The following is a 22,720-nucleotide window of genomic DNA, read 5'->3' as shown; positions in this document are numbered from 1 at the left end:
CTTGCTTATGCTGGGCACAAAGAAAAGGAGCACATGAAAATTATTCCTTACCCGCTAATTTTCGTTCCTGTAGTACCACGGATCAGTCCAGACGGTGGGTTATGTCCCCCGTCCAGCAGATGGAGTCAGACAAAGCTTCGGAGGGTGCTGCCTTTTAAGCCACTGCACCCTCTGCTGCTCTTCAGTAATGAGAATATCAAAGCAAGAGACACAGGGAAGGATGGATCAAGTCTATGACAACACTGGTAACTTCAAACAGTGCAAACGGAACATGTGAAACCTGATGCTGAAAGGCATGGTACAACAGCTGCAAACGGCAAAAACTCGCAGAAAGAGAAAGAAAACGCTCCCATAAGAGATAAACAACTGCAGAGATCAGACAAGAGATACACCGAGCAAGGAAGTCGAGCAGCAGATCCCAAATAATTATCCCAGCCATATTTAGGGAGGGCGTCTGGACTGATCCTTGGTACTACAGGAACGAAAATTAGCAGATAAGGAATAATCTTCATTTCCCTGTAGGTACCAGGATCAGTCCAGACGGTGGGATGTACCCAAGCTTCCCTACGTAGGGTGGGCCCTGGATAGACCTGCTCGAAGGACCCTGTCGCCCAGGGAACCAAAAGAGGGCGACGGAAGGTTCGAGCGACAGTGTCTAGTACAGGTGTGCAACGATTTCTAGGTGGCCGCCCGGCAAATCTCCTGTGTAGAGACGGACTGGCTCTCTGCCCAGGGCATCGCTTGAGACCGCAGAGAATGGGCTCGGACGCCCAATGGGGGTTGTCGTCCGGCTCCGACATACACCGTCCCAATAGCGTCTTCGAGCCAGCGAGCGATCGTTGACTTCGTGGCTTTGCATCCCTTTTTGGGACCATGCCAAAGGACAAATAAATGATCCGACAGGCGAAATTCATTAGTGACCTCCAGGTAATGGATCAGGATGCGCTTGACATCGAGCTTACGGAGCTCACGGGACTCATGAGAGGAAAACGAGGGGAGCTCCACAGTTTGATTCAGGTGAAATGCTGAGACCACCTTAGGAAGAAAAGAGGGCACCGTGCGTAAGGAGACACCCGCATCCGTGAACCGAAGATAGGGCTCCCTCCAGGAAACCCGGCGGGCAGAACAGATGGCCACAAGGAAAACAGTCTTGAGTGTGAGATCCTTGAGGGTGGCGTCACGTAGAGGCTCAAAGGGAGGACCTCCCAAAATCCTTAAGACCAAGTTGAGGCTCAGGAAGGACAAGGAGCCTGAAGCGGAGGCTTTAGGTGCTTCACCCCCTTGAGGAACCGTACGATATCCGGGTGAGCTGAAAGAGTAATTCCGTCCTGTCGATGAACCAAGGACCCGAGCATAGAGACCTGAACTTTTAGGGAGTTGTAGGCTAGGCCTTTTTCCAGGCCCGCCTGGAGGAACGAAAGAAGAGCTGGAGAAAGGTAGGATGAGTCGGAAAAGCCCTGGTCGGAGGACGGAGCCCCGCCAAGACGGGGTACCCCTTCTTCCCTGACAGAGTGGGACCAGGTGGATCCGGAGGTGGTTCAATATCCAGTTCCTGTAGGATGTGGGGGATAAGAGTGTCTAACTCGTCCCTTTGGAAAATTCGTAAAACTCTAGGATCGTCCCCTTCCATTTGCAAAGCTAGCAGGGGATCCTGGGGGTCGTCCAAGGACGGGTCTGGCACCTGATCTACCCCCTCCCCTGCAGGGGCAAGGAGCAAGCGCAACCGAGAGGGCCCCGGAGGGACCCCCACCCCCGGGGCACCTACTCCGAGAGGCTCCCCCATTCAGAGGATCCGAAGGCTGTGACATCCTGGCCAGATAGATTTTGTGCTCCTAATGCACAATGCCTGTCGAAAACAGGGGCAGGCCCGAAGGAGGCAGAAACACAGGACCCCCGCGGGCATGCCGGGCTCCAGGAGAGAAACCAGAGGAAACAACGCCCCGATGTCATCTGCCGTATGAGGTATCGGTGCCGGGCCTACCGGCTCCTCCTCCAAAATGGCCGCAGTTCCCACGCTAAGCAGGATCGGGGCCTGCCTCTGTCGATGAGATCGCGCCTGGCCTCGCGGAGCTGAGTTTCCCGCCGGCTGCGAGGTGCCCTTCCCCACCAGGGAGGCACCTCGTGCAGATCCCCTCGTGGGAGAGCCGGGACCCGGGCTCTCCACACCTCGATTTTCCACCGGACCTCTCTCCAGTGACTCCCCCGGACCCGGAGCCACAGCCTCCTTCAGCTCAGACCGTGGGAAACACCCCCTGCCATTTGCTCCGTCGGGCCCTCCCCCTGGTCCTTTTTCCACTGACTTCATTTTATTGTTACACAGTGCATATTTGGCCAGCATGAGCCACCAGCAGGGCTCTGCTGCAGGGCCTCTACCTCCTAAAGTAATTTGTTGGTCAGATGCAGGCTGTGGTCAGCTTTCTGGATCCCAGGATGACATGGGGATCTCTCAACCGGGGGGGGGGGTAACACTAGGAGCCAGTCAGCCCCTGGCCCCCCCTGGAGCAGGGGGACAGCAGCCAGCTCCCAGGATATGGGTAGTACCACCTGTATCCACTCCGGATGATCCAGACACGGATGACCTTTCTTCTCCCGTGCAGGTGGAAGGGGATGACCCAAGGGTCCTGCGTCTCTTTCGAAGGGACGAGTTGGACCCCCTGATTCCTCACGTCTTAGCTGACCTGGACATATTCCTCTCCGGACCCTCCCGCTCCTACTGCATCATCCCAGAAGGGCGACCCGCTCCTCGCCAGTCTGCGCTCTCCTTCTCGAACTTTCCCTTTCCATCCGATGCTACTGCAACTGTTGACTAGAGAATGGGATTCGCCGGAGTCTTCCTTCAAGGTGGACAGAACTATGGATAAGCTCTATCCTCTACCGGAAGAGTACCTGAGGGTCCCTAAAGTGGACGCGTCTGGTTCGGCGGTTACGAAACGCACCACGATTCCAGTTACTGGCAGAACAGCCCTAAAGGATCTGCAGGACCATAAGTTGGAAGTCTACCTCAAATGGATTTTTGAGGTGTCTGCTCTGGGGGTCCGAGCTGCTGTCTGCTGTCTCTCATGCAGCATACATGGCTTCATTGGCTACAGCAACTGCTCAGTGCCCAGGATTTGCTGCCCGAGGAAGCTCAGCAGGCTGAGCGCCTGGAAGCAGTCATGGCGTATGGGGCGGACACTCTTTATGACCTCCTCCGGGTCCTTGCCAGATCCATGGTTTCAGTGGTCTCAGCCAGGCGGCTCCTTTGGCAGATTCGTCTTTCAAGGCACAATTGGGATCGCTTCCTTTTAAAGGAAAATTGCTTTTCGGCGAGGACTTGGAAAAGCTCATCAAGTCACTAGGGGAGAACAAAGTCCATAAGCTGCCAGAAGATCGGCCAATGACCTTTCGGTCCTTCAGCTCTTCCAGATCTCTCTTCCATGGGTAACGACTGTTTTGTCAGACCAGGCTTCCAGCACAAAGGCCACCTGGTCTCATCCCTTTCGTGGCTGGAGAACAGTTCGAGACAACCTCCCCCATGGAGCTCCTGCCAAGTCTTCCCAATGAAGGCTTGCCGACCCACTCTTCCATTCCCAGGACAGGCTGCCGCCTGTCTTTCTGCTACGAGGAGTGGGTCAAGATCACCTCAGATCAATGGGTCTTAGACATTCTATGACACGGCTACGCTTTAGAGTTTGCTCAACCCCATGGCCCCTGGTGGGCAAGGTGCTGCGCAGAATAGAGCTTCATCAGGGGTCTGTCATTCTGGTGGCCCCAGAATGGCCTCGAAGACCATGGTTTGCAGACCTAGTCAACCTAGCAGTCGACGGTCCTCTCCGCCTTGGACACCTCCCGAACCTTCTGCACCAAGGGCCAGTATTTTTAGACCGGGCAGATTGCTTCTGTCTTGCGGCATGGCTTTTGAATGGCAGAGGTTGAGGAGACGTGGCTATCCAGAAGCATTCATCTCCACGCTCCTCAAGGCGCGAAAGACGTCCACCTCCATTTCCTATATCCGGATCTGGAAAGTGTGAGGCTTGGTGTGCTTCCATGGACATCTCTCCACGCCGGGCTTCCATTGCACATGTTTTGTCTTTCCTACACCTTGGCCTGCACAAGGGCTTGGCATACAATTCCCTGCGGGTTCAGGTCACAACACTTGGGGGCACTTGGTTCATCATCAGGAGGCAGCTCAGTCGGTGGAACTTCCTTCCTTTGCCACCGAGGATCAGCTGGAACTTCGGAGACTGGATGTCAAGAGGGTTCTTATTCGTTATCTGGAGGTCACTAATGAGTTTCGCTTATTGGACCACCTGTTTATTCTCTGGAGCGGTCCCAGGCGCAGCCACCAGGCGTCCAAAACCACGATCGCGCACTGGTTGAAGGATGCCATTGCCTCAGCAGATATTGGTGTTGGCCATCGCCCTCCGGACGGCATCAAGGCTCATTCGCTCCTTGTTCAAACAACCTCCTGGGCTGAGAGTGGATCTGTCTCGCCACAGGAGATATGTAGAGCTGCTACATGGAAATCGTTGCATACCTTTGCACGACACTATCGCTTGAACCTGTAACTTCCTGGGTTTGGCTCCTTTGGCGACCAGGTCCTTCGAGCCGGGCTATCCGGGGCCCACCCTACGTAGGGAAGCTTTGGTACATCCCACTGTCTGGACTGATCTGGGTACGTACAGGGAAAAGAAAATTATTCCTTACCTGCTAATTTTCGTTCCTGTAGTACCACGGATCAGTCCAGACTCCCACTCTCAGAATCATGGGTTTGGGATAGTGGCTCTCCTTACCAGCATCTGTTTTCCTATCTGCTCTCATTACTGTTCTTACCAGTTGGTTCACGTTGCAAGTTTTTTGCCTGTTGGCATGTTTCTTCCAAAATTTTGATGCGGTTTATACGTTGAGTATTTTATACTGATTCCTTGATCCATCCAAACGTTTTTTCCCTTGCTTTGATATTCTTAATACTGAAGGGACAGAGAGGGCGCTCCAGCTTATAAGAGGCCAGCCTTTGAGTTTTGCTCTGACTCCACCTGCTGGAAGGGGGACATAACCCACGGTCTGGACTGATCCTTGGTACTACAGGAATGAAAATTAGCAGGTAAGGAATAATTTTCTTTTGTTACATTTGCTGTGTTTATTTTATATGATTTTGCTTATAACATCAATCGGTTATATTGCTATCTTCGTGATTATAATGTATTATTTGGTTTTACTTATCTTGATGTAACAACGTATCAATTATTATATTGACCACTGTATTGTTTATTGATATAATTGATTTTTATGATTATAGTGTTTTATTCTTTGATTGTTCACTTTGAAATTGTCTTTATTGTTCCATAAGTAACCTGGTAACCCCCCCACTCTCGAGCGCTCTTTCAGCTGGCCCACTCCCATGTCTATTCCCTACGCCACTTTTGCAAGCTTTAATCCGACAGACCACATCCACCATTGCTTCCTTAATCCCAGGGTGTTTAAAACTGAAGGAATCTCAGTAAAAACTGAAAATGCAAATAGGCTTTAATAAGTCGGGAACCAAAGATGCTTGGCATGGTGCACAACATACTTTAATCTAGTGCTGAAAGCATATAACTATGACACAAGGAGAACGAGAAGAGGCCATGGATTCCAGATGGATTCTGCATATAACCTACGCCTCACCAGTAACAGCCTAAAGCCCAGAGGAATGGCAGCAGCCTCTGGACCTTTCCATCAGAGGAGATGAGAAACATGGATCCAGCAATCATTTTGGGGGTGCTAGACCACTTGCACCATGCTGGAGCAGTGCTGTACAAGTCACTGACCGCTCACTTACCTTTTTCTTCACGGTGAGCGCACTGCGCAGGTGGATAGCAAGCTGGCGTATGTAAATAAAGATGTGCTGATAGGACACTTGGGCGTCCAGTGCGTACACCTCTGTCAGAGAACGCTGCATGAAGTTTATCAGCGGAAGAGTGCTCGGCGACGTGAACTTGCAATTCTTAACGTACGCGATGTACATCTTCTGCAATGTGGAGACACAGCCCAGGTCAGACAAAAAAATAAGAAGCGCTGCTTTTATTTATGCACGCACTCTGCCATTCTGCAGAAGATGTGAGTCCGCTGAACTTTTACAGTCCACCCTGGGTACCCACGGCAGGATCTGCAGTGAATTAGGAGGCTACAGTGCAGATCTCCTGCAGCAATTCATGCAAGCAAATCACAAACAGTGCAGCAAAACAGTGACCGCAGCACAAGAAAAGAACGAACCCCTCTTACCTTGAGGACAGGGTTCAGATACACATCCTGCTTGTGTCTGCAGATTTTAATCAGAACCAAGAAGGCCAGAACCCTCACCGTCTCCTCTCCGGTGCTCCACAGCATGATGGCTTGCTAAAGACAGGCGAGAGCGCACACAGTAGTCTGTGACCCAGGCATAGGAAGCGCGAGATGCAGCACATCATCCCAGGACAGGGACAGACTGCAGCACCAGCAGAGTGATTTAAGCTCAGTTTTTAATGAGTGTAAGAGTTGACATGACATTCCATTACTTATCAAAATATCAAAGCAGGTAACAATTCAAAGACATTATCCCAATTCTGCCTCAGTTAGAACTGTTATAATCAAACCATAATCGAGCCGCAATTACACAGATTAAAATGTAAAATAAATGACCATGATTTTACGTTCTCTCTGACCTGAAGATAATTTCCTTCATCACAGGTTTCCTAAGGAGAGGAATTCCCTTGAAGGTGTCTGCTCTGAATGCACCTGTGTGTGTGTGCGGTGTGTGTGTGCAGGGGGAGTGAGAAAGTACCTACCTTAAGGAGCATGCGGCTGTGCCTGGGGAAGCAGAGGAAGTAAGGCACCATGACATTCACATGCTGCAGGACCGCCATCCCCACAGAGGCTTCGGTCAGACAGGAGAGCAGCTGCGGAAGCAACATAGTACAGGGTGAATCACAGGACTGCACTGTCTGCAACACACAGTGCACAAGCAAAAGTGATTACAGCTCTGCGAGTAGCCTAAAGCCTGCAGGAAACTTTAGGTACTGTCTAGTAGCACTAAAGAAATTACAAGTAAAGGAAATTTGGTTCTTCCCAGCTAATTTTCGTTCCTGTAATACCACAGATCAGACGGCGTCAGAGGCACTGCTACTTAACTGAGTGCACCACCTGCAGGACCTCGGTACCGACCCGTACCCAAGCCAAGATACTTGAGAAACCCCTTCACACAGACACAGGGAACTAAAGGGTGCATACCCCTGAACTATAAACCTTGTTCGTCAAGGAACTGCCCTCTAAGAGAAAAATTCTTTATTAAACCGAAAAGTTCTGTACTAAGCAGAAACTTAGTCCTTTCAGCATCAAACGGGAGGGCCTCTGGACTGCTCTCTGGTATTACAGAACAAAAATGAGCAGGTAAAACCAGATTTTCCTTTCCTGAACATACCCAGATCAGTCCAGACTCTTGGGATGTACCCAAGCACCCCTACACTAGGCGGGCCCCCGCAAGACCCTCGCGCAGGACACTTCTCCCCGAAGGATGGCTCATCCTGCGCCCTGACGATACCTGGAAAAGGTATGAACTGAGGACCACCCTACTGCCCTACAAATCTCCTGTGGCAGCAGAAATTGACACTCAGCCCAGGAAGCAGCCTGCACCCTAGTGGAATGCGCCCGCAAACAGGAATTTGTCGTCCCTTACAAATGTAAGCCGAACAACCAACGAGATATGGTAGGCTTAAAGGCTTTCTCCCCTTTCTTCAGTCCACTGAAGAGGACAAAGATGATCTGAGCGATGAAAAGCATTAGTAACCTCCAAATACCGAAGTAATCTCCGCCGCACATCCAGAAGATGTAATTCTCTATCCTGAGGAGAATCTTTCAGCCACTCTGGAAAACCGGACGATCTAGCGTCTAACATGAAAGGCAGACACCACCTTAGGAACAAAGGAAGGAACTGTTCTCAATGAGATTCCAATCCCAGAAATCCGCAAAAACAGACAGAGCCCGAAGTTCCGAAATGTTTTGCGCTGAATAGCTACCAAGAGATCGTAAGGTGAACATTACCATGAGAACTGATCTTTCGCAGTCCTCCCGTGACTTGGCGCGAATCAGCCAGTCGTCCAGGTACGGATGGACGAGAATCCCTTCCTTGTGAAGGAAGGCTGCTACCACCACCAGAACTTTGGTGAATGTTCGGGGAGCCGATGCGAGACCAAAAGGAAGGGCTCGAAACCGGAAGTGTTGCCCCAAAACCTTGAAGCGGGGAAACCTCTGGTCTGGTGACTCAGCCGAATTGGAATATGTAGATATGCTTCCGTGAGATCCAGAGATGCTAGGACCCCCCCTATTCAGACAGCCGCCATTACCATCCTCAGTGTCTCCATGCGAAAACGAAGTATTCGAAGACAAAGGTTCCCCTTCTGGAGATAGAGGATGGGCCGGAATGACCCTCCTTCTTGGGAACCACAAAGTAAAACGAGTAACGTCCCCGGCCCTGTTCTGCCTCCGGCACTGGGACAATGGCCTGGAGATCAATAAGGCGCCGCAGGTTCTCCGCACCGCATCCTGCTTGATGCGCGAGACCACGTAGGACTCCACAAACACCTCCCGCACGGGACAACTCCAGAGTGTATCCGTCTCTGATCACTTCCTAATCCCCAGCGGTCTGAGGTAATCCTTACCCACTCCGTGTAAAAGTTGGATAATCTGCCTCCAACAGCTTCGATGATGGAATGGGGACTCGTGGCTTCATTGGAAGGTCTTACTGCCTCCTGTCCCGAGGTGACTCGAGTCCCGATCAGGGCGACGACCACCTTGAAAGGACTGCTGGCGACCTGGAGCCTGTTTGGGAGTGGACAAGGAATATCTGCTGGATCAAAAATGGCGTGAATCTCGAAAACAAGTCCTAGAAAGAAAAACCTTCCTAGTAGACTTATCTTCCGGCAACTTATTGCCCTTGGATTCTCCAAGCAGTTGCACCAACTGAGCAAGTTCCTCCCTGAACAGGAGTTTACTCTTGAACGGGAAGTTACACAGTTGAGATTCCGAGGACAAATCTGCTGACCAATTGCGCAGCCAAAGCTGGCGACGAGCCGCCACTACAGAAACCATGCTTCGTGCCGAGGTTCGCACCAGGGTATGCAATGCCCGCCTCCAAACGGGCACCCTCCAGGACGGCAGTACCGCCGGCAGATGAACTGGCGTTAGAGTCTTGAACCCAACACAGACACACCCTCTGTCTAAGGCTAGCGCAAATCGCCGCCTGAAGACTCAAAGCAGACACTTCAAAGACTCGCTTCAACTGGATCTCCAGCTTGCAGTCCTGCCTGTCTTTCAAGGCGCAGCCCCCGCCGCCGGAATAGTGGTCTTCTTGGTCACTGCCGATACCACCGCATCCGCCTTCAGAATCTTCAGCTCCAAAACATCCGCCAAAATAGGGCACAGGTTTGCCATAGCTCTGCCCACCTTCAGTCCTGAGTCCGGAGAATCCCATTCGCGGGTCACCAGCTTGCAGACCTTCTTAGGCAGTGGAAAGACGTGGTTGGCCTGCATATGCCATCGAGAACCGGATTAACTCGAATACCTGGGGAATAAGTGGCCGCAAATCATCTCGCTTAAAAAGACGGACCACATGAGGATCATCGCCCTCCACGGACGGTAGGTCATCCACATCCGTGTCCGCCGGATCGATGTTCCCCAGATCAGGACTCTGAGGCAGACACCAGGGCTAGACCCTGTTGGCCTCTGGGAACCATCATTTATCCTGCTAGAGAGCTGTTCCGTGGGTCGACGTCTCTTCACAGATGGTTCCGCGAGAACAAGCAGCCGGCCGGACTTCTTAAGCACCTCCTGCTTCCTGGCAAGGAAAGCCTGGTGCCTGAGGAAGAAACTCAGGGGAAACCCCATCCGAGTCCCCCTCCCTCTCCGAGGGGTCAAGCTCATCCGCATCAGCTGCCCTCACAGAGACATCCTCCCCCATGGGAAAGGTACACCGGCCCCGACGATCCCTCCATCCTCGAGACGCAGTCCGGGCAGAGGGAAGCCTCCAATGACTGTCCATGTGCCCCACACCCGCGGCAAGCAGCTGATTTGGAGCAGGGCCTCATTAATCACCGGGCAGCCACGCGGTGATAAGGAGGCCGGGATCGACGCTGCCGGCGAAGGAAAAACAAATTCTGCAAGGGCCGCGCCACCGCGTGGTCTCTAGGCTGAGCGGGGGAAAGGGCCGGAACGCCAAAAGTGCACGCAGCCGGCTGAGTGAAGAAAAAAAAACAGCAGGCCTGCCTGTTCCTGCCCCACCCGGAGCCCCGGAGGCTGAGGGATATCCAAGGAAAGGAAGCTGGCACGCTCTCTGACAAGCCGCAAGCCCCTGCAACAGATGCCTTACCTCAGCCGCACTGAAAGCAGAAAGCAAACCCGTTTTTTTTTTTTTTATACAGACAAACTTTACTGAGTCCAAAGTGCAGAGGTCAAGGGAGCAGCCTCGGGGGTGAGAGCCAGGAGCCCCTGAACTGCACCACCCGAGTGGATGCGGGCGAGACACAGACAGGGGTGTCCAACCCCCTGGACGTCCGGCTTCGACTGAGGGATGGCCCACGAAGGTGCCTAACACCTCAGGAAGCAATCCTGAAGGAAAAAACCCGGAGAAAAAAATCTAACTAAACTGAAAACCTAACTAAGACTGCAGGTGCCTGTCTTCCAGCTGCTGGAGTCAGAGAAATACTGAGGGACTGCAGGTGGCACACTGGGTTATCAGGGGGTGCCTTTTCAGTTTGTTCTCTGACTCCACCTGCTGGTAGGGATACACAACCCACTTCTCTGGACTGATCCTTGTACGTATAGGGAACATGAGTTCAGACGCGAGGCAGGCAGCCATTTTAGTTTTTGGTGCCATGTCTCCCAATCGTGCTCCCCCACGAGGCCTCCCGCGCGGCGACGTGCGCCAGACTCAGGCCCACCGAGCCGCCGCCGGGAACGGATGCAATCCACACCGGGGAGTTCCCAGGAACGCTGACAGTCGGCCCCACCAGAGCACAGGACTACAGAAGGAACGAGGCACTGAGGTTCCCTCCTGGCACTAGCGTCGCAATCTCTTCTGCTTCTTGTATGCTACTGTTTTGTTTTTTTAAATAAGGAACTTAACGAAACTTTATTAAGCGGGTACTTCCCTATCTGGTGGAAGAGGGGCAAGAGGGAGCCTCGGAGGGTCGAGGGAGCCAGGACCCCTGGCTATCGGACCATCCGGTACGCTGTGGGTGAACCCAGTCAGTGGTATCCAACCCCCCCACCCCAGCGGTCCGCCTCCACCTGAGGGGTGGCCCATGAAGATGCCCAGCACCTCAGGGAGCGTCTGAGCTGGAACCTGAAACTACTGTAAAACAAAAAACTCTTTTTCTTTTCTTTTTTTTAACTAACAGCATGCAGGTGCAACTCTGCCATCTGCTGGAGTCAGAGAAATACTGAGGCCCTGCAGGTAGCACATACAGTTATGTAGCAGAGCCTCAAAGTTTTGTTCTCTGCCTCCATCTGCTGGAAGGGATGAATAACCCACTGGTCTGGACTGATCTGGGTTTGTTCAGGAATAAGGGATAAAAGAACGTCCCAGGGGTGTTACTGATTGGGAACTCCCCTGTGATTATGGCACTCAGGATGTAGAGGGGAGGAGAGAAACCAGAATGGCAGGCTCAGAGGATAAGAGCTAGACCCATCCAATAAACCAATAAGCGCAAATGTTACAGGGATACGAAGCCTAACAAGACTAAAATAAATACGAGTGACACAGAACCACTGCTCTTCCACACTGCCTGAAACAGCTGGCTGGGAGTTTCTGCCTTCAACACGTCAGGCGGGGCCAGGAGATGGAGCTTCATCTAAACACAACCTCCAGTTTCTGCTGCTTCTGGAAATTCTGAATGCAGAAGGGAATTGCACCAACACACGCCCTTACCTGAATGATGCTGCTCAAGTACATTTTAATGTCCAGGCGAAGTTTCCCCCAGAGGTGACACGACGATGGCAACACCAAACTAAACAAAAACAAAACAGGAGGTCAGCTGGGAAAGGGGACCACTGGCAGGGGGGTGTTTAACATGAAAGGTGACCAACCCCGCAGAGAGGTGTGCCTCCTCCCTTCCCCCAAAAATCACCCCCGAGCAGAGCTAGAAAAGGTTAAACAGGTTAGGGCAGTTCAGCTTGGATAGGATAGAGGTTTCTAAAATCATGGAAACAAGGGATGGTTCTTAACCCTTTCAGATAGTACTAGAGCTAGCAGAAACGGGCACATATTTATTTATTTTATTTATTTAACGGTTTTATATACCGACATTCATCAATGATATCACATCGGTTCACAGCGTAACATGAAACTAGTGCCTGTGGCGGCGCTTTACATCGAACAAGTTTAACATAATACAATTAGAACATATTGAAACATAATAACTAGAGAGTAAGGAAAGGTAGGGGAAATAAAGCATTAAACTAAAATTAAAATAACATGATTACAAGAGGGTAAAAAGAGAAAAAAGGGGAGGAAAAGTGACAGAAGAATGAAATTAGATTAATAAATTAATGTAGGCAAAGATTGCAGGTATATAACAAATATAACATATAACACACACACAGAACAAACCAGACAAAGATATGTTTCTCGCAATGCACAATCGAGCTGTGATGTGGCCGAGGCGACGAGCACAATGGGGAAAAGTCCATAGCACATCCTTAGCCAGCGCTTATCCCTGCAGTGAGCAACAACAAATAGATCACCTATTAGGGATCAGCTGCCAGCAGGGCATGGCCTTATGTTCCTGTGAGCACATCCATCAAGAAAGGACAGGGCATGGCTGCTAGTCCAGGTTCATCTTGCCCCAATAGGGGAACAGAGAAGCTGAATCTGCCCTTTCTGCCCCACCAGAAAATCCAGTTAGTGCTGTAACCTCGGACGATGACACTGAGGACATGCACCATTGTGATCTAGCGATTCGCACGTGGAATGACCTAAATAAATTAGCGTTCCCTGCCATGGCTAACGAGCTGCTGCTGCTCTCACTTGCTTTTCTCTTTCCGCCCTTTGAACTGGAGCTTCTTCTGCAAACACTCGAAGAGATCTCGGATACAAAATGACACCAAAGCGTTGAACACTGAAACAAAGAAGGAGAAGAAACTTTTATTGTTTTAGATTGGGCCTTTCGAGGCAGTTCAGAGCGGGTTGCATGCAGCTGCTGTGGGTGCCGGCCTTCTCCAGCAAGACATTCGCCATCCCCTGCATGGACGCCCCCCCAATGGTGCACACGTGTTTGACAGCACCCTAGAGGTCAGAGGCATTCAGGCAAGTTTCTGTGTGTGGTTCTCCTGATTATTCCTACTGTTCATCTAACGTGAAAGGAAAAATCCACCCTGTTACTCTGACGGAGATTTCCTGTCAGATATTTTGTTTCATGGTGGGGTGCCTGGCAATGTGCATGCATGAGATGGTAACCCATAAGCCTGCATGTGTGCGCACACAAATTTCACAAGGCCTATGAGAAATCAATTCCTTAACAAAAATGTAAAAAATCTCTCTCCCTTTACTTACCTGCAGTGTCAGCGACTTTATATTTACACGGGTCTGCACCTCCACGCTCGCCGCTGCTGGTGGCCACGGCTGCTTTAAAAGCCTGCGCGATTTCATGGAAAAGCTTTGGCCTAAGCTCAATCTAATGAAAAAAAAAAAAAACCACAGTGTGATGATTATTTATTTATTTATTTTTATATACTGACATTCAAACTGAGATATCCCATTGGTTTACAACCCAGGTGCCAGCATAAGACTTGGAGGGGGTGGGGTGGCCCTTTGATAGTAATTGGCTGCCAGGTGAAATAAATGAAGCGGCTTTAGGAGGCAGCCAGCACCTACAGATTATCCATTCTTTAAGTTAAGTTGCTTCTTTTATTAAGTAGAAATGGAAGGAAGGCAGGCAAAATGATTACCATCATGGTTAAAAGGTGAGTTGAAAGAGGCTATTTTAGCCAAAAAAAACATCCTTCAAAAATTGGAAGAAGGATCCATCTGAAGAAGATAGCTTGACAATGCTTATGGTTTATCCTAAGTGTAAAACATTGATAAGACAGACAGAGAGAGAATTGGAAATGAAGTTGGCCATAGAGGCAAAAACTCATAATAAAAACTTTTTAAAATATATCCAAAGCAAGAAACCTGTGAGGGAGTCAGTTGGACCATTAGATGACTGAGGGGTTAAAGGGGCTCTTAGGGAAGATAAGGCCATTGCAGAAAGACTAAATGAATTCTTTGCTTCCGTGTTTACTAATGAGGATGTTCGGGAGATACCAGTTCCGGAGATGGTTTTCAGGGGTGATGAGTCAGACGAACTGAACGAAATCACTGTGAACCTGGAAGATGTACAAACTAAAGAGGAGCAAATCACCTGGACCGGATGGTATGCATCCTAGGGTCCTGAAGGAACTAAACAATGAAATTTCAGATCTATTAGTTAAAATTTATAAACCCTTCATACTGACCAATCAGAGCATATTCAGAGTGTTGTTTTTAAATAAGTGTGGTACATTTGATTTGAGTATGTATTAGACCAATCAGCTAATGGGCCTTGGGTGTCAGCTCATTGCATTCCAGCACGTAGTCAGGGTCCTCTGCTTTCTTTGTCTAAAAACTAGTAATCAGGAATACAGCAGAAAGAGGTGCCTCAAAGTCAGTGCATAATACTACATACATCTTCCATATTAGGAGCTACCACCCAGGAAAAAGATCTAGGCATCATAGTGGATAATACTTTAAAATCGTCGGCTCAGTGTGCTGCAGCAGTCAAAAAAGCAAACAGAATGTTGGGAATTATTAGAAAGGGAATGGTGAATAAAACAGAAAATGTCATAATGCCTCTGTATCGCTCCATGGTGAGACTGCACCTTGAATACTGTGTACAATTCTGGTCACCACATCTCAAAAAAGATATAGTTGTGATGGAGAAGGTACAGAGAAGGGCGACCAAAATGACAAAGGGGATGGAACAGCTCCCCTATGAAGAGGTTAGGGCTGTTCAGCTTGGAGAAGAGACAGCTGAGGGGGGATATGATAGAGGTGTTTAAGATCATGAGAGGTCTTGAACGAGTAGATGTGAATCGGTTATTTACTCTTTCGGATAATAGAAGGACTAGGGAGCATTCCATGAAGTTAGCAGGGGGCACATTTAAAACTAATCGGAGAAAATTCTTTTTCACTCAACGCACAATTAAACTCTGGAATTTGTTGCCAGAGGATGTGGTTAGTGCAGTTAGTGTAGCTGGGTTCAAAAAAGGTTTGGATAAGTTCTTGGAGGAGAAGTCCATTACCTGCTATTAAGTTCACTTAGGGAATGGCCACTGCCCTTAGCAATGGTAACATGGGATCTTCTTAGTGTTTGGGTAATTGCCAGGTTCTTGTGGCCTGGTTTTGGCCTCTGTTGGAAACAGGATGCTGGGCTTGATGGACCCTTGGTCTGACCCCAGCATGGCAATTTCTTATGTTCTAAGCCTTTTTTTCTACTCCATTACATTTAATTATTTCTCATTTGGATTTGGTTTGCCACAGTCTTGTGCTGAGGAACTAAATCTTTTTGGAGCTGGGATCTTCATGAGCCAGAGCCTTGCTGAAACTAAAGGAAAAAGGAAAATTAGTTTCTTACCTGATAATTTTTGTTCCTGTAGTACCACGGATCAATCCAGACACCTGGGTTTTGCCTCCCCTCCAGCAGATGGAGACAGAGAAGTTCTCTCAAACAACCCTGCCATATATACTAAGGTGCCACCCACAGTCCCTCAGTCTTACGTAATGTCAAAGCAGAATGGAATAAAAAACCAAACTATACAACTAACTATGCTTCCTTTTATAAAAAGGTGTAGTGAAACCCCCAACGGGGAACAGAACTCTCAGAACCAACGGAACAAGCGATAAGGTAGAACCAATCTCCAGCAAAAAAGATAACATACGAGCGGACTCTCCGTTACTTTAGTGTACACAGCCATGGGCGGGGCTCTGGACCGATCCGTGGTACTACAGGAACGAAAATTAGCAGGTAAGAACTAGAGGTTACGAATCCTTTCCGTGTGTCTGACCATCTCTTTGTATTGTGGAGTGGTCTGAAAAGAGGTAGTATGGCCTCAAAGACGACAATAGCTCGCTGGCTGAAGGAAGCTATCGGTTCAGCATATTTACTGCGTGGGAAAACCGGTTCCGGTGGGACTACACGGTCACGCGCCGCTTCTTGGGCGGAATGTCATCAAGGGTCACCCCAGGAAATTTGCAGGGCGGCTACTTGGAGGTCGATGCACACCTTTCCTAGACATTATCGGCTGGGTGTCCAGGCCGCAGATTCAGGGGGTTTTGGTGAACGAGTACTCTGAGCGGGACTCTCTGGTTCCCACCCTCGGTAAGTTGGCTCTGGTACATCCCAGGTGTCTGGACTGAAAATCCACAAGAAAGGCTCCCTACACGACAATGCCTGCAATTCAGACACCCGACGGGCCGAAGAAATAGCAATCAAGAATACCACCTTCAGCATCGTCCTCTTTATAGGCTCACAAGGCCGAAAGTACCAAATCGAGGTTCCAAGAAGGGCACGGACGGTGAAGCGGAGGACGTAAGTGCGCCACATCTGGGTGTAATGCCAACGATACCCCTCGGACCTTACCTCTGAGACAACCAAGCGCCGCCACCTACACTCGGAGGGAACTACAAGAGAGGCCTTTAGAAAGACCTAGAATGAAACCGAAGCCCGCGTAGGATCCACCGTGCGAGCCGCACACCAGGCTTCAAAAACTTTACAGACACGAGCATAAGCTAAGGAAGTAGACTGCTTTCATGACCTCAATAACGTGGCCACCACCGCGTCCAAATAACCTTTATTCTGCAGCCGCTGCCTTTCAAAAGCCATGCCACGAGACAGGAGCCGTGGACTCCCGAAAACGTAGTGGTTTCGCAGCAGACAGATGGAGTAGGTCCGCAAACCAAGGACGCCGCAGCCACTCTGGAGCTACTAGAGTCACCTCCGCCGGGTGAAGCTCTATTCGCCGGATCACCTTGCCTATCAGAGGCCATGGAGGAAACACGTACAGTTGGCAAGGGAAGGACTGGGGCATCGACCCCCTGGCTCCTCTCTCTCTGCACAGACTGTAAAACCGTGGAGCCTTGGCATTCTGGAATGCACCATCAGATCCATGTGTGGCGTCCCCCACCGATCGCAGATGAGCTGAAACGCCTCGTCGGCTACCTCCCACTCGCCGGGATGTGATGACTGAGGAAGTCTGCCTGTAAGCTGTTTACCCCGGCGATGTGAGATGCTGCAATGCTGACGAGATTCTGTTCCGCCCAGGGCATCAACTGCTGCGCCTCTGTCGCTATAGGACGACTCCTGGCTCCTCCTTGGCGATTGATGTGGGCCACTGTAGTCGCATTGTCTGACAAGACTCTGCCCGACTTCCCCCGAAGGCGCAGGAGGAACGCTTGCAAGGCCAGAGCCACAGCTCTGCTCTCCAGGCGGTTGATAGACCACCGAGATTGTACTCTGGACCAGCTGTGATACTTTTTCCTTACAGGAAGATCTGTTGGGTGCAGTGTAAAGGTGGAACCAGATCAGGGAAAATTGTGTGCCTGCAAGTTGCTAAGAGGAAACATTTTGAGCTAAGCTGTGGGTTTTGGACTCAGATTCTCTGCTGTAAGGAGGAGCTGGTTTTCTTTTTCAGCATAATACTGTAATAAATGTATGTTTTACCCAAGAAGAGACATTTTGAAACCAGCTGGAGATGTTTTGATTTGTGTAACCTGACCAGGATTGGATGGACTATAAATACTACCTTTAACTAATTAAAAGATTTTTATAAAGCACAATGACTCTGCATCCAGGTGTATATGGAGACTGGTTGTAGCCTGGCCAGGAGAATACTGAACTTCTATTCCTTAATCCTGGGGACCCCCCAAGCCAGTCGGGTTTTCAGCATATCCACAATGAATATGCATGAGAGAATTTGTACGCACTGCCTCCATAACATGCAAATTTTCTCATGCATATTCATTGTGGATATCCTGAAAACCCAACTGGCTGGGGGAGTCCCCAGGACAGGTTGGGAACCACTGCCTTAAGCTTATAAAAAAAAAGTTCATAGAACCTGAGGCATATCCAGGAAACAAGGTTATTGTAGCCTTTGGGTACTTGCCAGGTTCTTATGGCCTGGATTGGCCACTGTTGGAAACAGGATGCTGGGCTTGATGGACCCTTGGTCTGACCCACATGGCAATTTCTTATGTTCTTACCTACCCCATACTGATGGCAGTAGGAACCAGTGACATGCCAGACAGCCTTTTGATTAGCTGTTTGCACTATCTTGCAGATTAGTGAAAGCACCAAGCAAATCCCTTACAACAGTTAATAATCCAGACAGAATATCTAGAGCCAGTGGAGAGCCTGGGACCTACTGCTAATGAAAGCCCTCCCCTCAGAAAAAGAGAGCAGCCCTAGTGAAACCCCCTTCAGAGAACAAGGTAGCCCAGGGCTGCACTTACAGCAGGAATAACATTGTGATGAACTGATGTAACAAGGAGAGAAACATTAGTCTAACCACCTCTATAACCCTGGCTCATATCTTGTACTAAACAAGACAGTCTGTTTAAGCCATGTTCATATCCCTCACCTCTGCAGCTGCCTTCCAGCTCTCAACCATCTTCAAAGTCACAAGCACCAGGTCAGCTTTTTTACGTTTGAGAGTCTGTGCCTCTTCCTGTTCTTCATCATCCTGCTCTTCCTCACTTGCTTCCTAGGAGAGCAGAAAAGCAGAGCATGAGCCTCAATGGCAGCAGCCGGTTTCCCTTCTCACAAGATTGCCCCTGCAGTACCTCCAGCCTGTCGGGCAGCCTGTGTACAGCACTTTCTTCCTCAGAGCTGTCGGTATCGTCAAAGTTCAGCAGCGAGCGATCATTATCCTCCAGGAACTTGTAGAACTCGGGATCTTTCTCCTTAAGGCGGGAGAGTTGATCCTTGTGCTCAGAGGCTTTCCCCTTCTTCTTTGTAACTTTCCTTAGCACAAAAAGAAACAGGGGTCTGAATGAGAACTTTCTGCCACAAAAAAGCCTTCTAAAAGGACTCGACATCCAAATTAGGAAGGTAACTGTGAATGAGTTTCCCCAGGACCCTAGAGCACACAGCCCTCTATATTACCCAGGTAGAATATTATACTTGCTGATAATAGTATTTATATATAAAATCCTCATGTTCCTCCCACCCCCACAATCGTATAGGATTCTCATTTTATTTAACAAACTGCGAATGTTGAAATAACCCTGCAGAGACTAGATATTAAAGGTAGAGAGCTGAGCTACTCCAAGCTGTGATGAAAATCCCAGAGCAAAAGGGAAGCTGCCATCTCCATGTGCTGAACAGGAAGTACAGAACCATCACAGCCTGCAACAGCGAAAGATGGCAGCCCCCATGCGCTTCCCAAACCAGTTGCAATGTCATGAGGTGGTTCTTGAGCAAACAAGGTAAGGCGGCCTCACCGTTCTCTTTTTTTAGCTGTGATATTCTTTTTCTTCTCCTTCCTGCCATTCCCCTTTTCTTCAGACACAGTTTCCCCATCCAAGTCACTGTCATAGTCTGACTTGAATCCACAGGTGAAAAACTCATCCACACTCAAATCAGCAAGTTTTCTGATCAGAAGAAATAGCAAAAAGATCAGAGGTTCAAGTATGAGACACTTTTGCATGCACAGCAAATGTCAGAACGATTCCAGTTTCATGCATATCGCCACCTCACTCTCACACCTGGTGTTATTAACACTCAGCAGTCAAGTTTCGGAGGTGGCCAGCCATGCATGTCTATGGGATTCAGTTCTTTCCAAGCAGGTTTTAAGTACAGAGGTGGCATGTCACTCTTCAACTTATTACATCTATTTATTTATAACATTTGCTAGACTTTCATTGACATCCATTTATTGACACTTTACCATTTATGTTTTGCGTCTATTAGATCGTATATGTAACTTTTGTAAGCAGCCTAGAGCAGGATAAAAGTAGAAATATTTCCTTTTTGTAACTTAAGACAGAATATAAATCAAACTTTTTGTGCCTGATCATCTACTTCAAAGCTGCTGAGATTTGCACTGTTGTGAGCCAACGTGCAGTGTCCAACTCCCAAGCATAGTAGAGCCTGAGCCCTCAATACAGAGAAGAGCCCATCATTCAAGATTTTTCTGTTTTTAATGATGTGAAACTGTTTTCATAGACAGGTCGCAACCCTACTACTACTGTTTGAGAATGATACAGTGCTACTAGACATACAAAGTGCTGTACAGCTATACATGAGCAAGTCCCTGCTCTGTGGAGCTTATAATCTAGTCAAGACCTACATGACAGACAAAAGTCTGTACAGAGTATTATGTAGGTAGGATTTAAAAGCAGTTTGAAAAGGGTGAGTTTTTAAACTGGATTTGAATATAGCCAGAGCAGGAGCATGACAACTTATAAGGCTATTCTAGGCATACAGCACAACAAAGTAAAAAGTGCAGACTGAGGCATTGGTAGTGGAAAGGGAGACAGAAAAGAGGAACTTACTCTATGGATGGAGTTCACAAGAAAGAGTGTAGGGAGACAGAAGACAGGTAATGAGCAGCTGCAGAGTAAATGCCTTATAGGTGAGTAAGAGAAGCTTGATTGTATTATGGAAATGGACAGGGCACCCTTGAGAAGAGAGTTCTATGGTCATAGCAACACCACCTTAAACTGTAGAATTTTTAATAAGTTGGTTTGGAGAAAGATAGCTGAGGAGGAAGCCCCCAACCAGCAAGCTGCAAGTCTAAGCGGGAGACAAGTAGATGAGTGTTTTGGGAGAATGCCCATAAAGGAAGCAGCCAGTGTAGTAATGTTGAAGAGGAAGAACCAACAGGTTTTTGCAGTATTTAAGATCTGCCCACTTCAGAACAGTATTGCAAACACTTATCTTTTCTAGCACTGACTACTGCAACGCACTCTTACTAGGGCTCCCAAGCACATCGATAAGACCACTCCAGATACTTCAAAATACTGCAGCCAGAATACTAACGGGAAAAAAGAGGAGGGACCATATAACTGAAACTCTAGCAGACTTACATTGGTTACCCATCGAATACAGGATAAAATACAAAGCCTTATGCACCATACACAAACTAATATATGATAAAGAAGCAGACTGGCTAAACACAGCCTTACGCATACACGTTCCACAAAGAAACCTCCGCTCAAACAAAGCACTACTAACAGTAAAGTCAGCAAAATTAACCCAAGTGAGAGAAAGGGCTTTATCATTGGCTGGGCCCATACTATGGAACACGATGCCCCCCAAACTCAGATTACAGAATAATCTCAAAACTTTTAAGAAAAATCTAAAAACATGGCTCTTTAAAAAAGCCTTCACTAAAGAGTGTGGAGGGTAGAGAATGAAAGTACAGGGTAATGCAGATGAGAATGAATTTACTCAATCCTACATTTAAGAAGTAATATTTCAAAGCGATAGTAACTCAATAATACACCTGGACATGACCAACATTACTCAAATAATGATTTTATTTATGAAATTGTAACCGAACTTTATTGGCACCTGTTAGAATGTACGATATCCTACATTTACTTACCTTAGTCTATGTGCCTATTTGTAAACCATTGCGATGGTATATCTTAGCAACGGTATAGAAAAGTTTAAAAAAAAATAAATAAATAAAAAGGAAAGAGCAGAATTAAAGATAGTCCCAACGTTACATACGAAGAGAACAGACAGAACGTGAATGCCAAGAGACAAAACGAGCAGGACTAGGAAAAGCAGATTGTGGTGGCAACCCAACCCAAACTGTTTTAGATGGCATTAGGACAAGCAGGCTGAAAATGGAGATTTAATTTGTTTATATTCTGTTTTAAAATGCCTGAAAAAGGCAGATTACCTTAAGGTACTATAAGTATTTCCCTAGTTGTAGAGGGCTTATAATCTGTTTGTACGTGAGGCAATAGAGGGTAAATTGAGATGCCCACAATTACAGTGAACAGCAAAGGAATTTGAACCCTGCTACTCCTCTGTTCCAGGTTGGGAGATATCTGCCCATTATTTGAAACTGTATTTATGGCAGCAAACTCTCCATGCCAGATGGCCATGCTCTCAGTCTAGACCTCGGCAACTCTAGGCAATGTCCAAGGCAATTGTTATATTTGTGGAGTGACGTCCCATAGCTCAGTGGTTAGAGTAGCAGACTACCACCCAGGCAAAGCAGGGTTCAAGTCTCTCTGCTACTCACTTCACCTTCTACGCGCTATGAACCAGGGTTCAAATCCCACTTGCCGTTGCCTCAGGCACAAATGCAATCGGCCGAAAAAAAAGGCCTGCAAATAAACAAAGTTAAGAATGGATGTGGGGTGAAATGTCTGAGGGTGATAAGCAACATCACCAGAGAAACGATATTGAAAGCCCGAGGGGGGAAAAAAAGAAGCTAGGCCGGAGCCTTCAGGCCCCCTACCCCTGAAGCCGGGCGCAGCAGAGCTGCCCGGGCCTCTGACCTATTCCTATAAGCACTCCGCAGAGAGGACCGTCAGCAAGCCTACCTCTTCCCAGCGGTCGCCATGCTGCCATTAGCGCCTCCACAACGTGCGCGGCCCTTCCGCTCCCAGCATGCAGCACGCGGCGGCGGAGCCGGCCAATAGCAGAGCGCCCCTGACGTCATCTCAGCAGCGTCCATGCTGCGGCTGGTAAAG

General features: G+C 48.7%; 1 protein-coding gene across 4 annotated transcripts in view; it reads right to left on the bottom strand.

Moving 5' to 3' along the window:
* The window catches only part of NOC2L (NOC2 like nucleolar associated transcriptional repressor), a 58,532-nt gene extending 35,829 nt beyond the window's left edge, over nt 1-22,703 (bottom strand). For all 4 annotated transcript variants that reach the window (XM_029579231.1, XM_029579234.1, XM_029579233.1 and 1 more), the window contains exons 1-10: nt 22,571-22,703; nt 19,508-19,657; nt 18,848-19,028; nt 18,646-18,768; nt 13,544-13,664; nt 13,019-13,109; nt 11,921-11,999; nt 6,786-6,896; nt 6,244-6,357; nt 5,801-5,989 (exon numbers count right to left, since the gene is read on the bottom strand). In XM_029579231.1, the coding sequence (XP_029435091.1) occupies nt 5,801-5,989; nt 6,244-6,357; nt 6,786-6,896; nt 11,921-11,999; nt 13,019-13,109; nt 13,544-13,664; nt 18,646-18,768; nt 18,848-19,028; nt 19,508-19,657; nt 22,571-22,689 (1,278 nt within the window). In that variant the 5' untranslated portion in view covers nt 22,690-22,703. The remainder of the gene's footprint in view (nt 1-5,800; nt 5,990-6,243; nt 6,358-6,785; nt 6,897-11,920; nt 12,000-13,018; nt 13,110-13,543; nt 13,665-18,645; nt 18,769-18,847; nt 19,029-19,507; nt 19,658-22,570) is intronic.
* Between the last annotated feature and the right edge of the window lie 17 nt (nt 22,704-22,720).

Source organism: Rhinatrema bivittatum, chromosome 15 (assembly GCF_901001135.1).
Source record: "Rhinatrema bivittatum chromosome 15, aRhiBiv1.1, whole genome shotgun sequence".
In the NCBI taxonomy this organism is placed as follows: domain Eukaryota; kingdom Metazoa; phylum Chordata; class Amphibia; order Gymnophiona; family Rhinatrematidae; genus Rhinatrema; species Rhinatrema bivittatum.
This window is presented reverse-complemented; position numbering and strand designations above follow the sequence as displayed.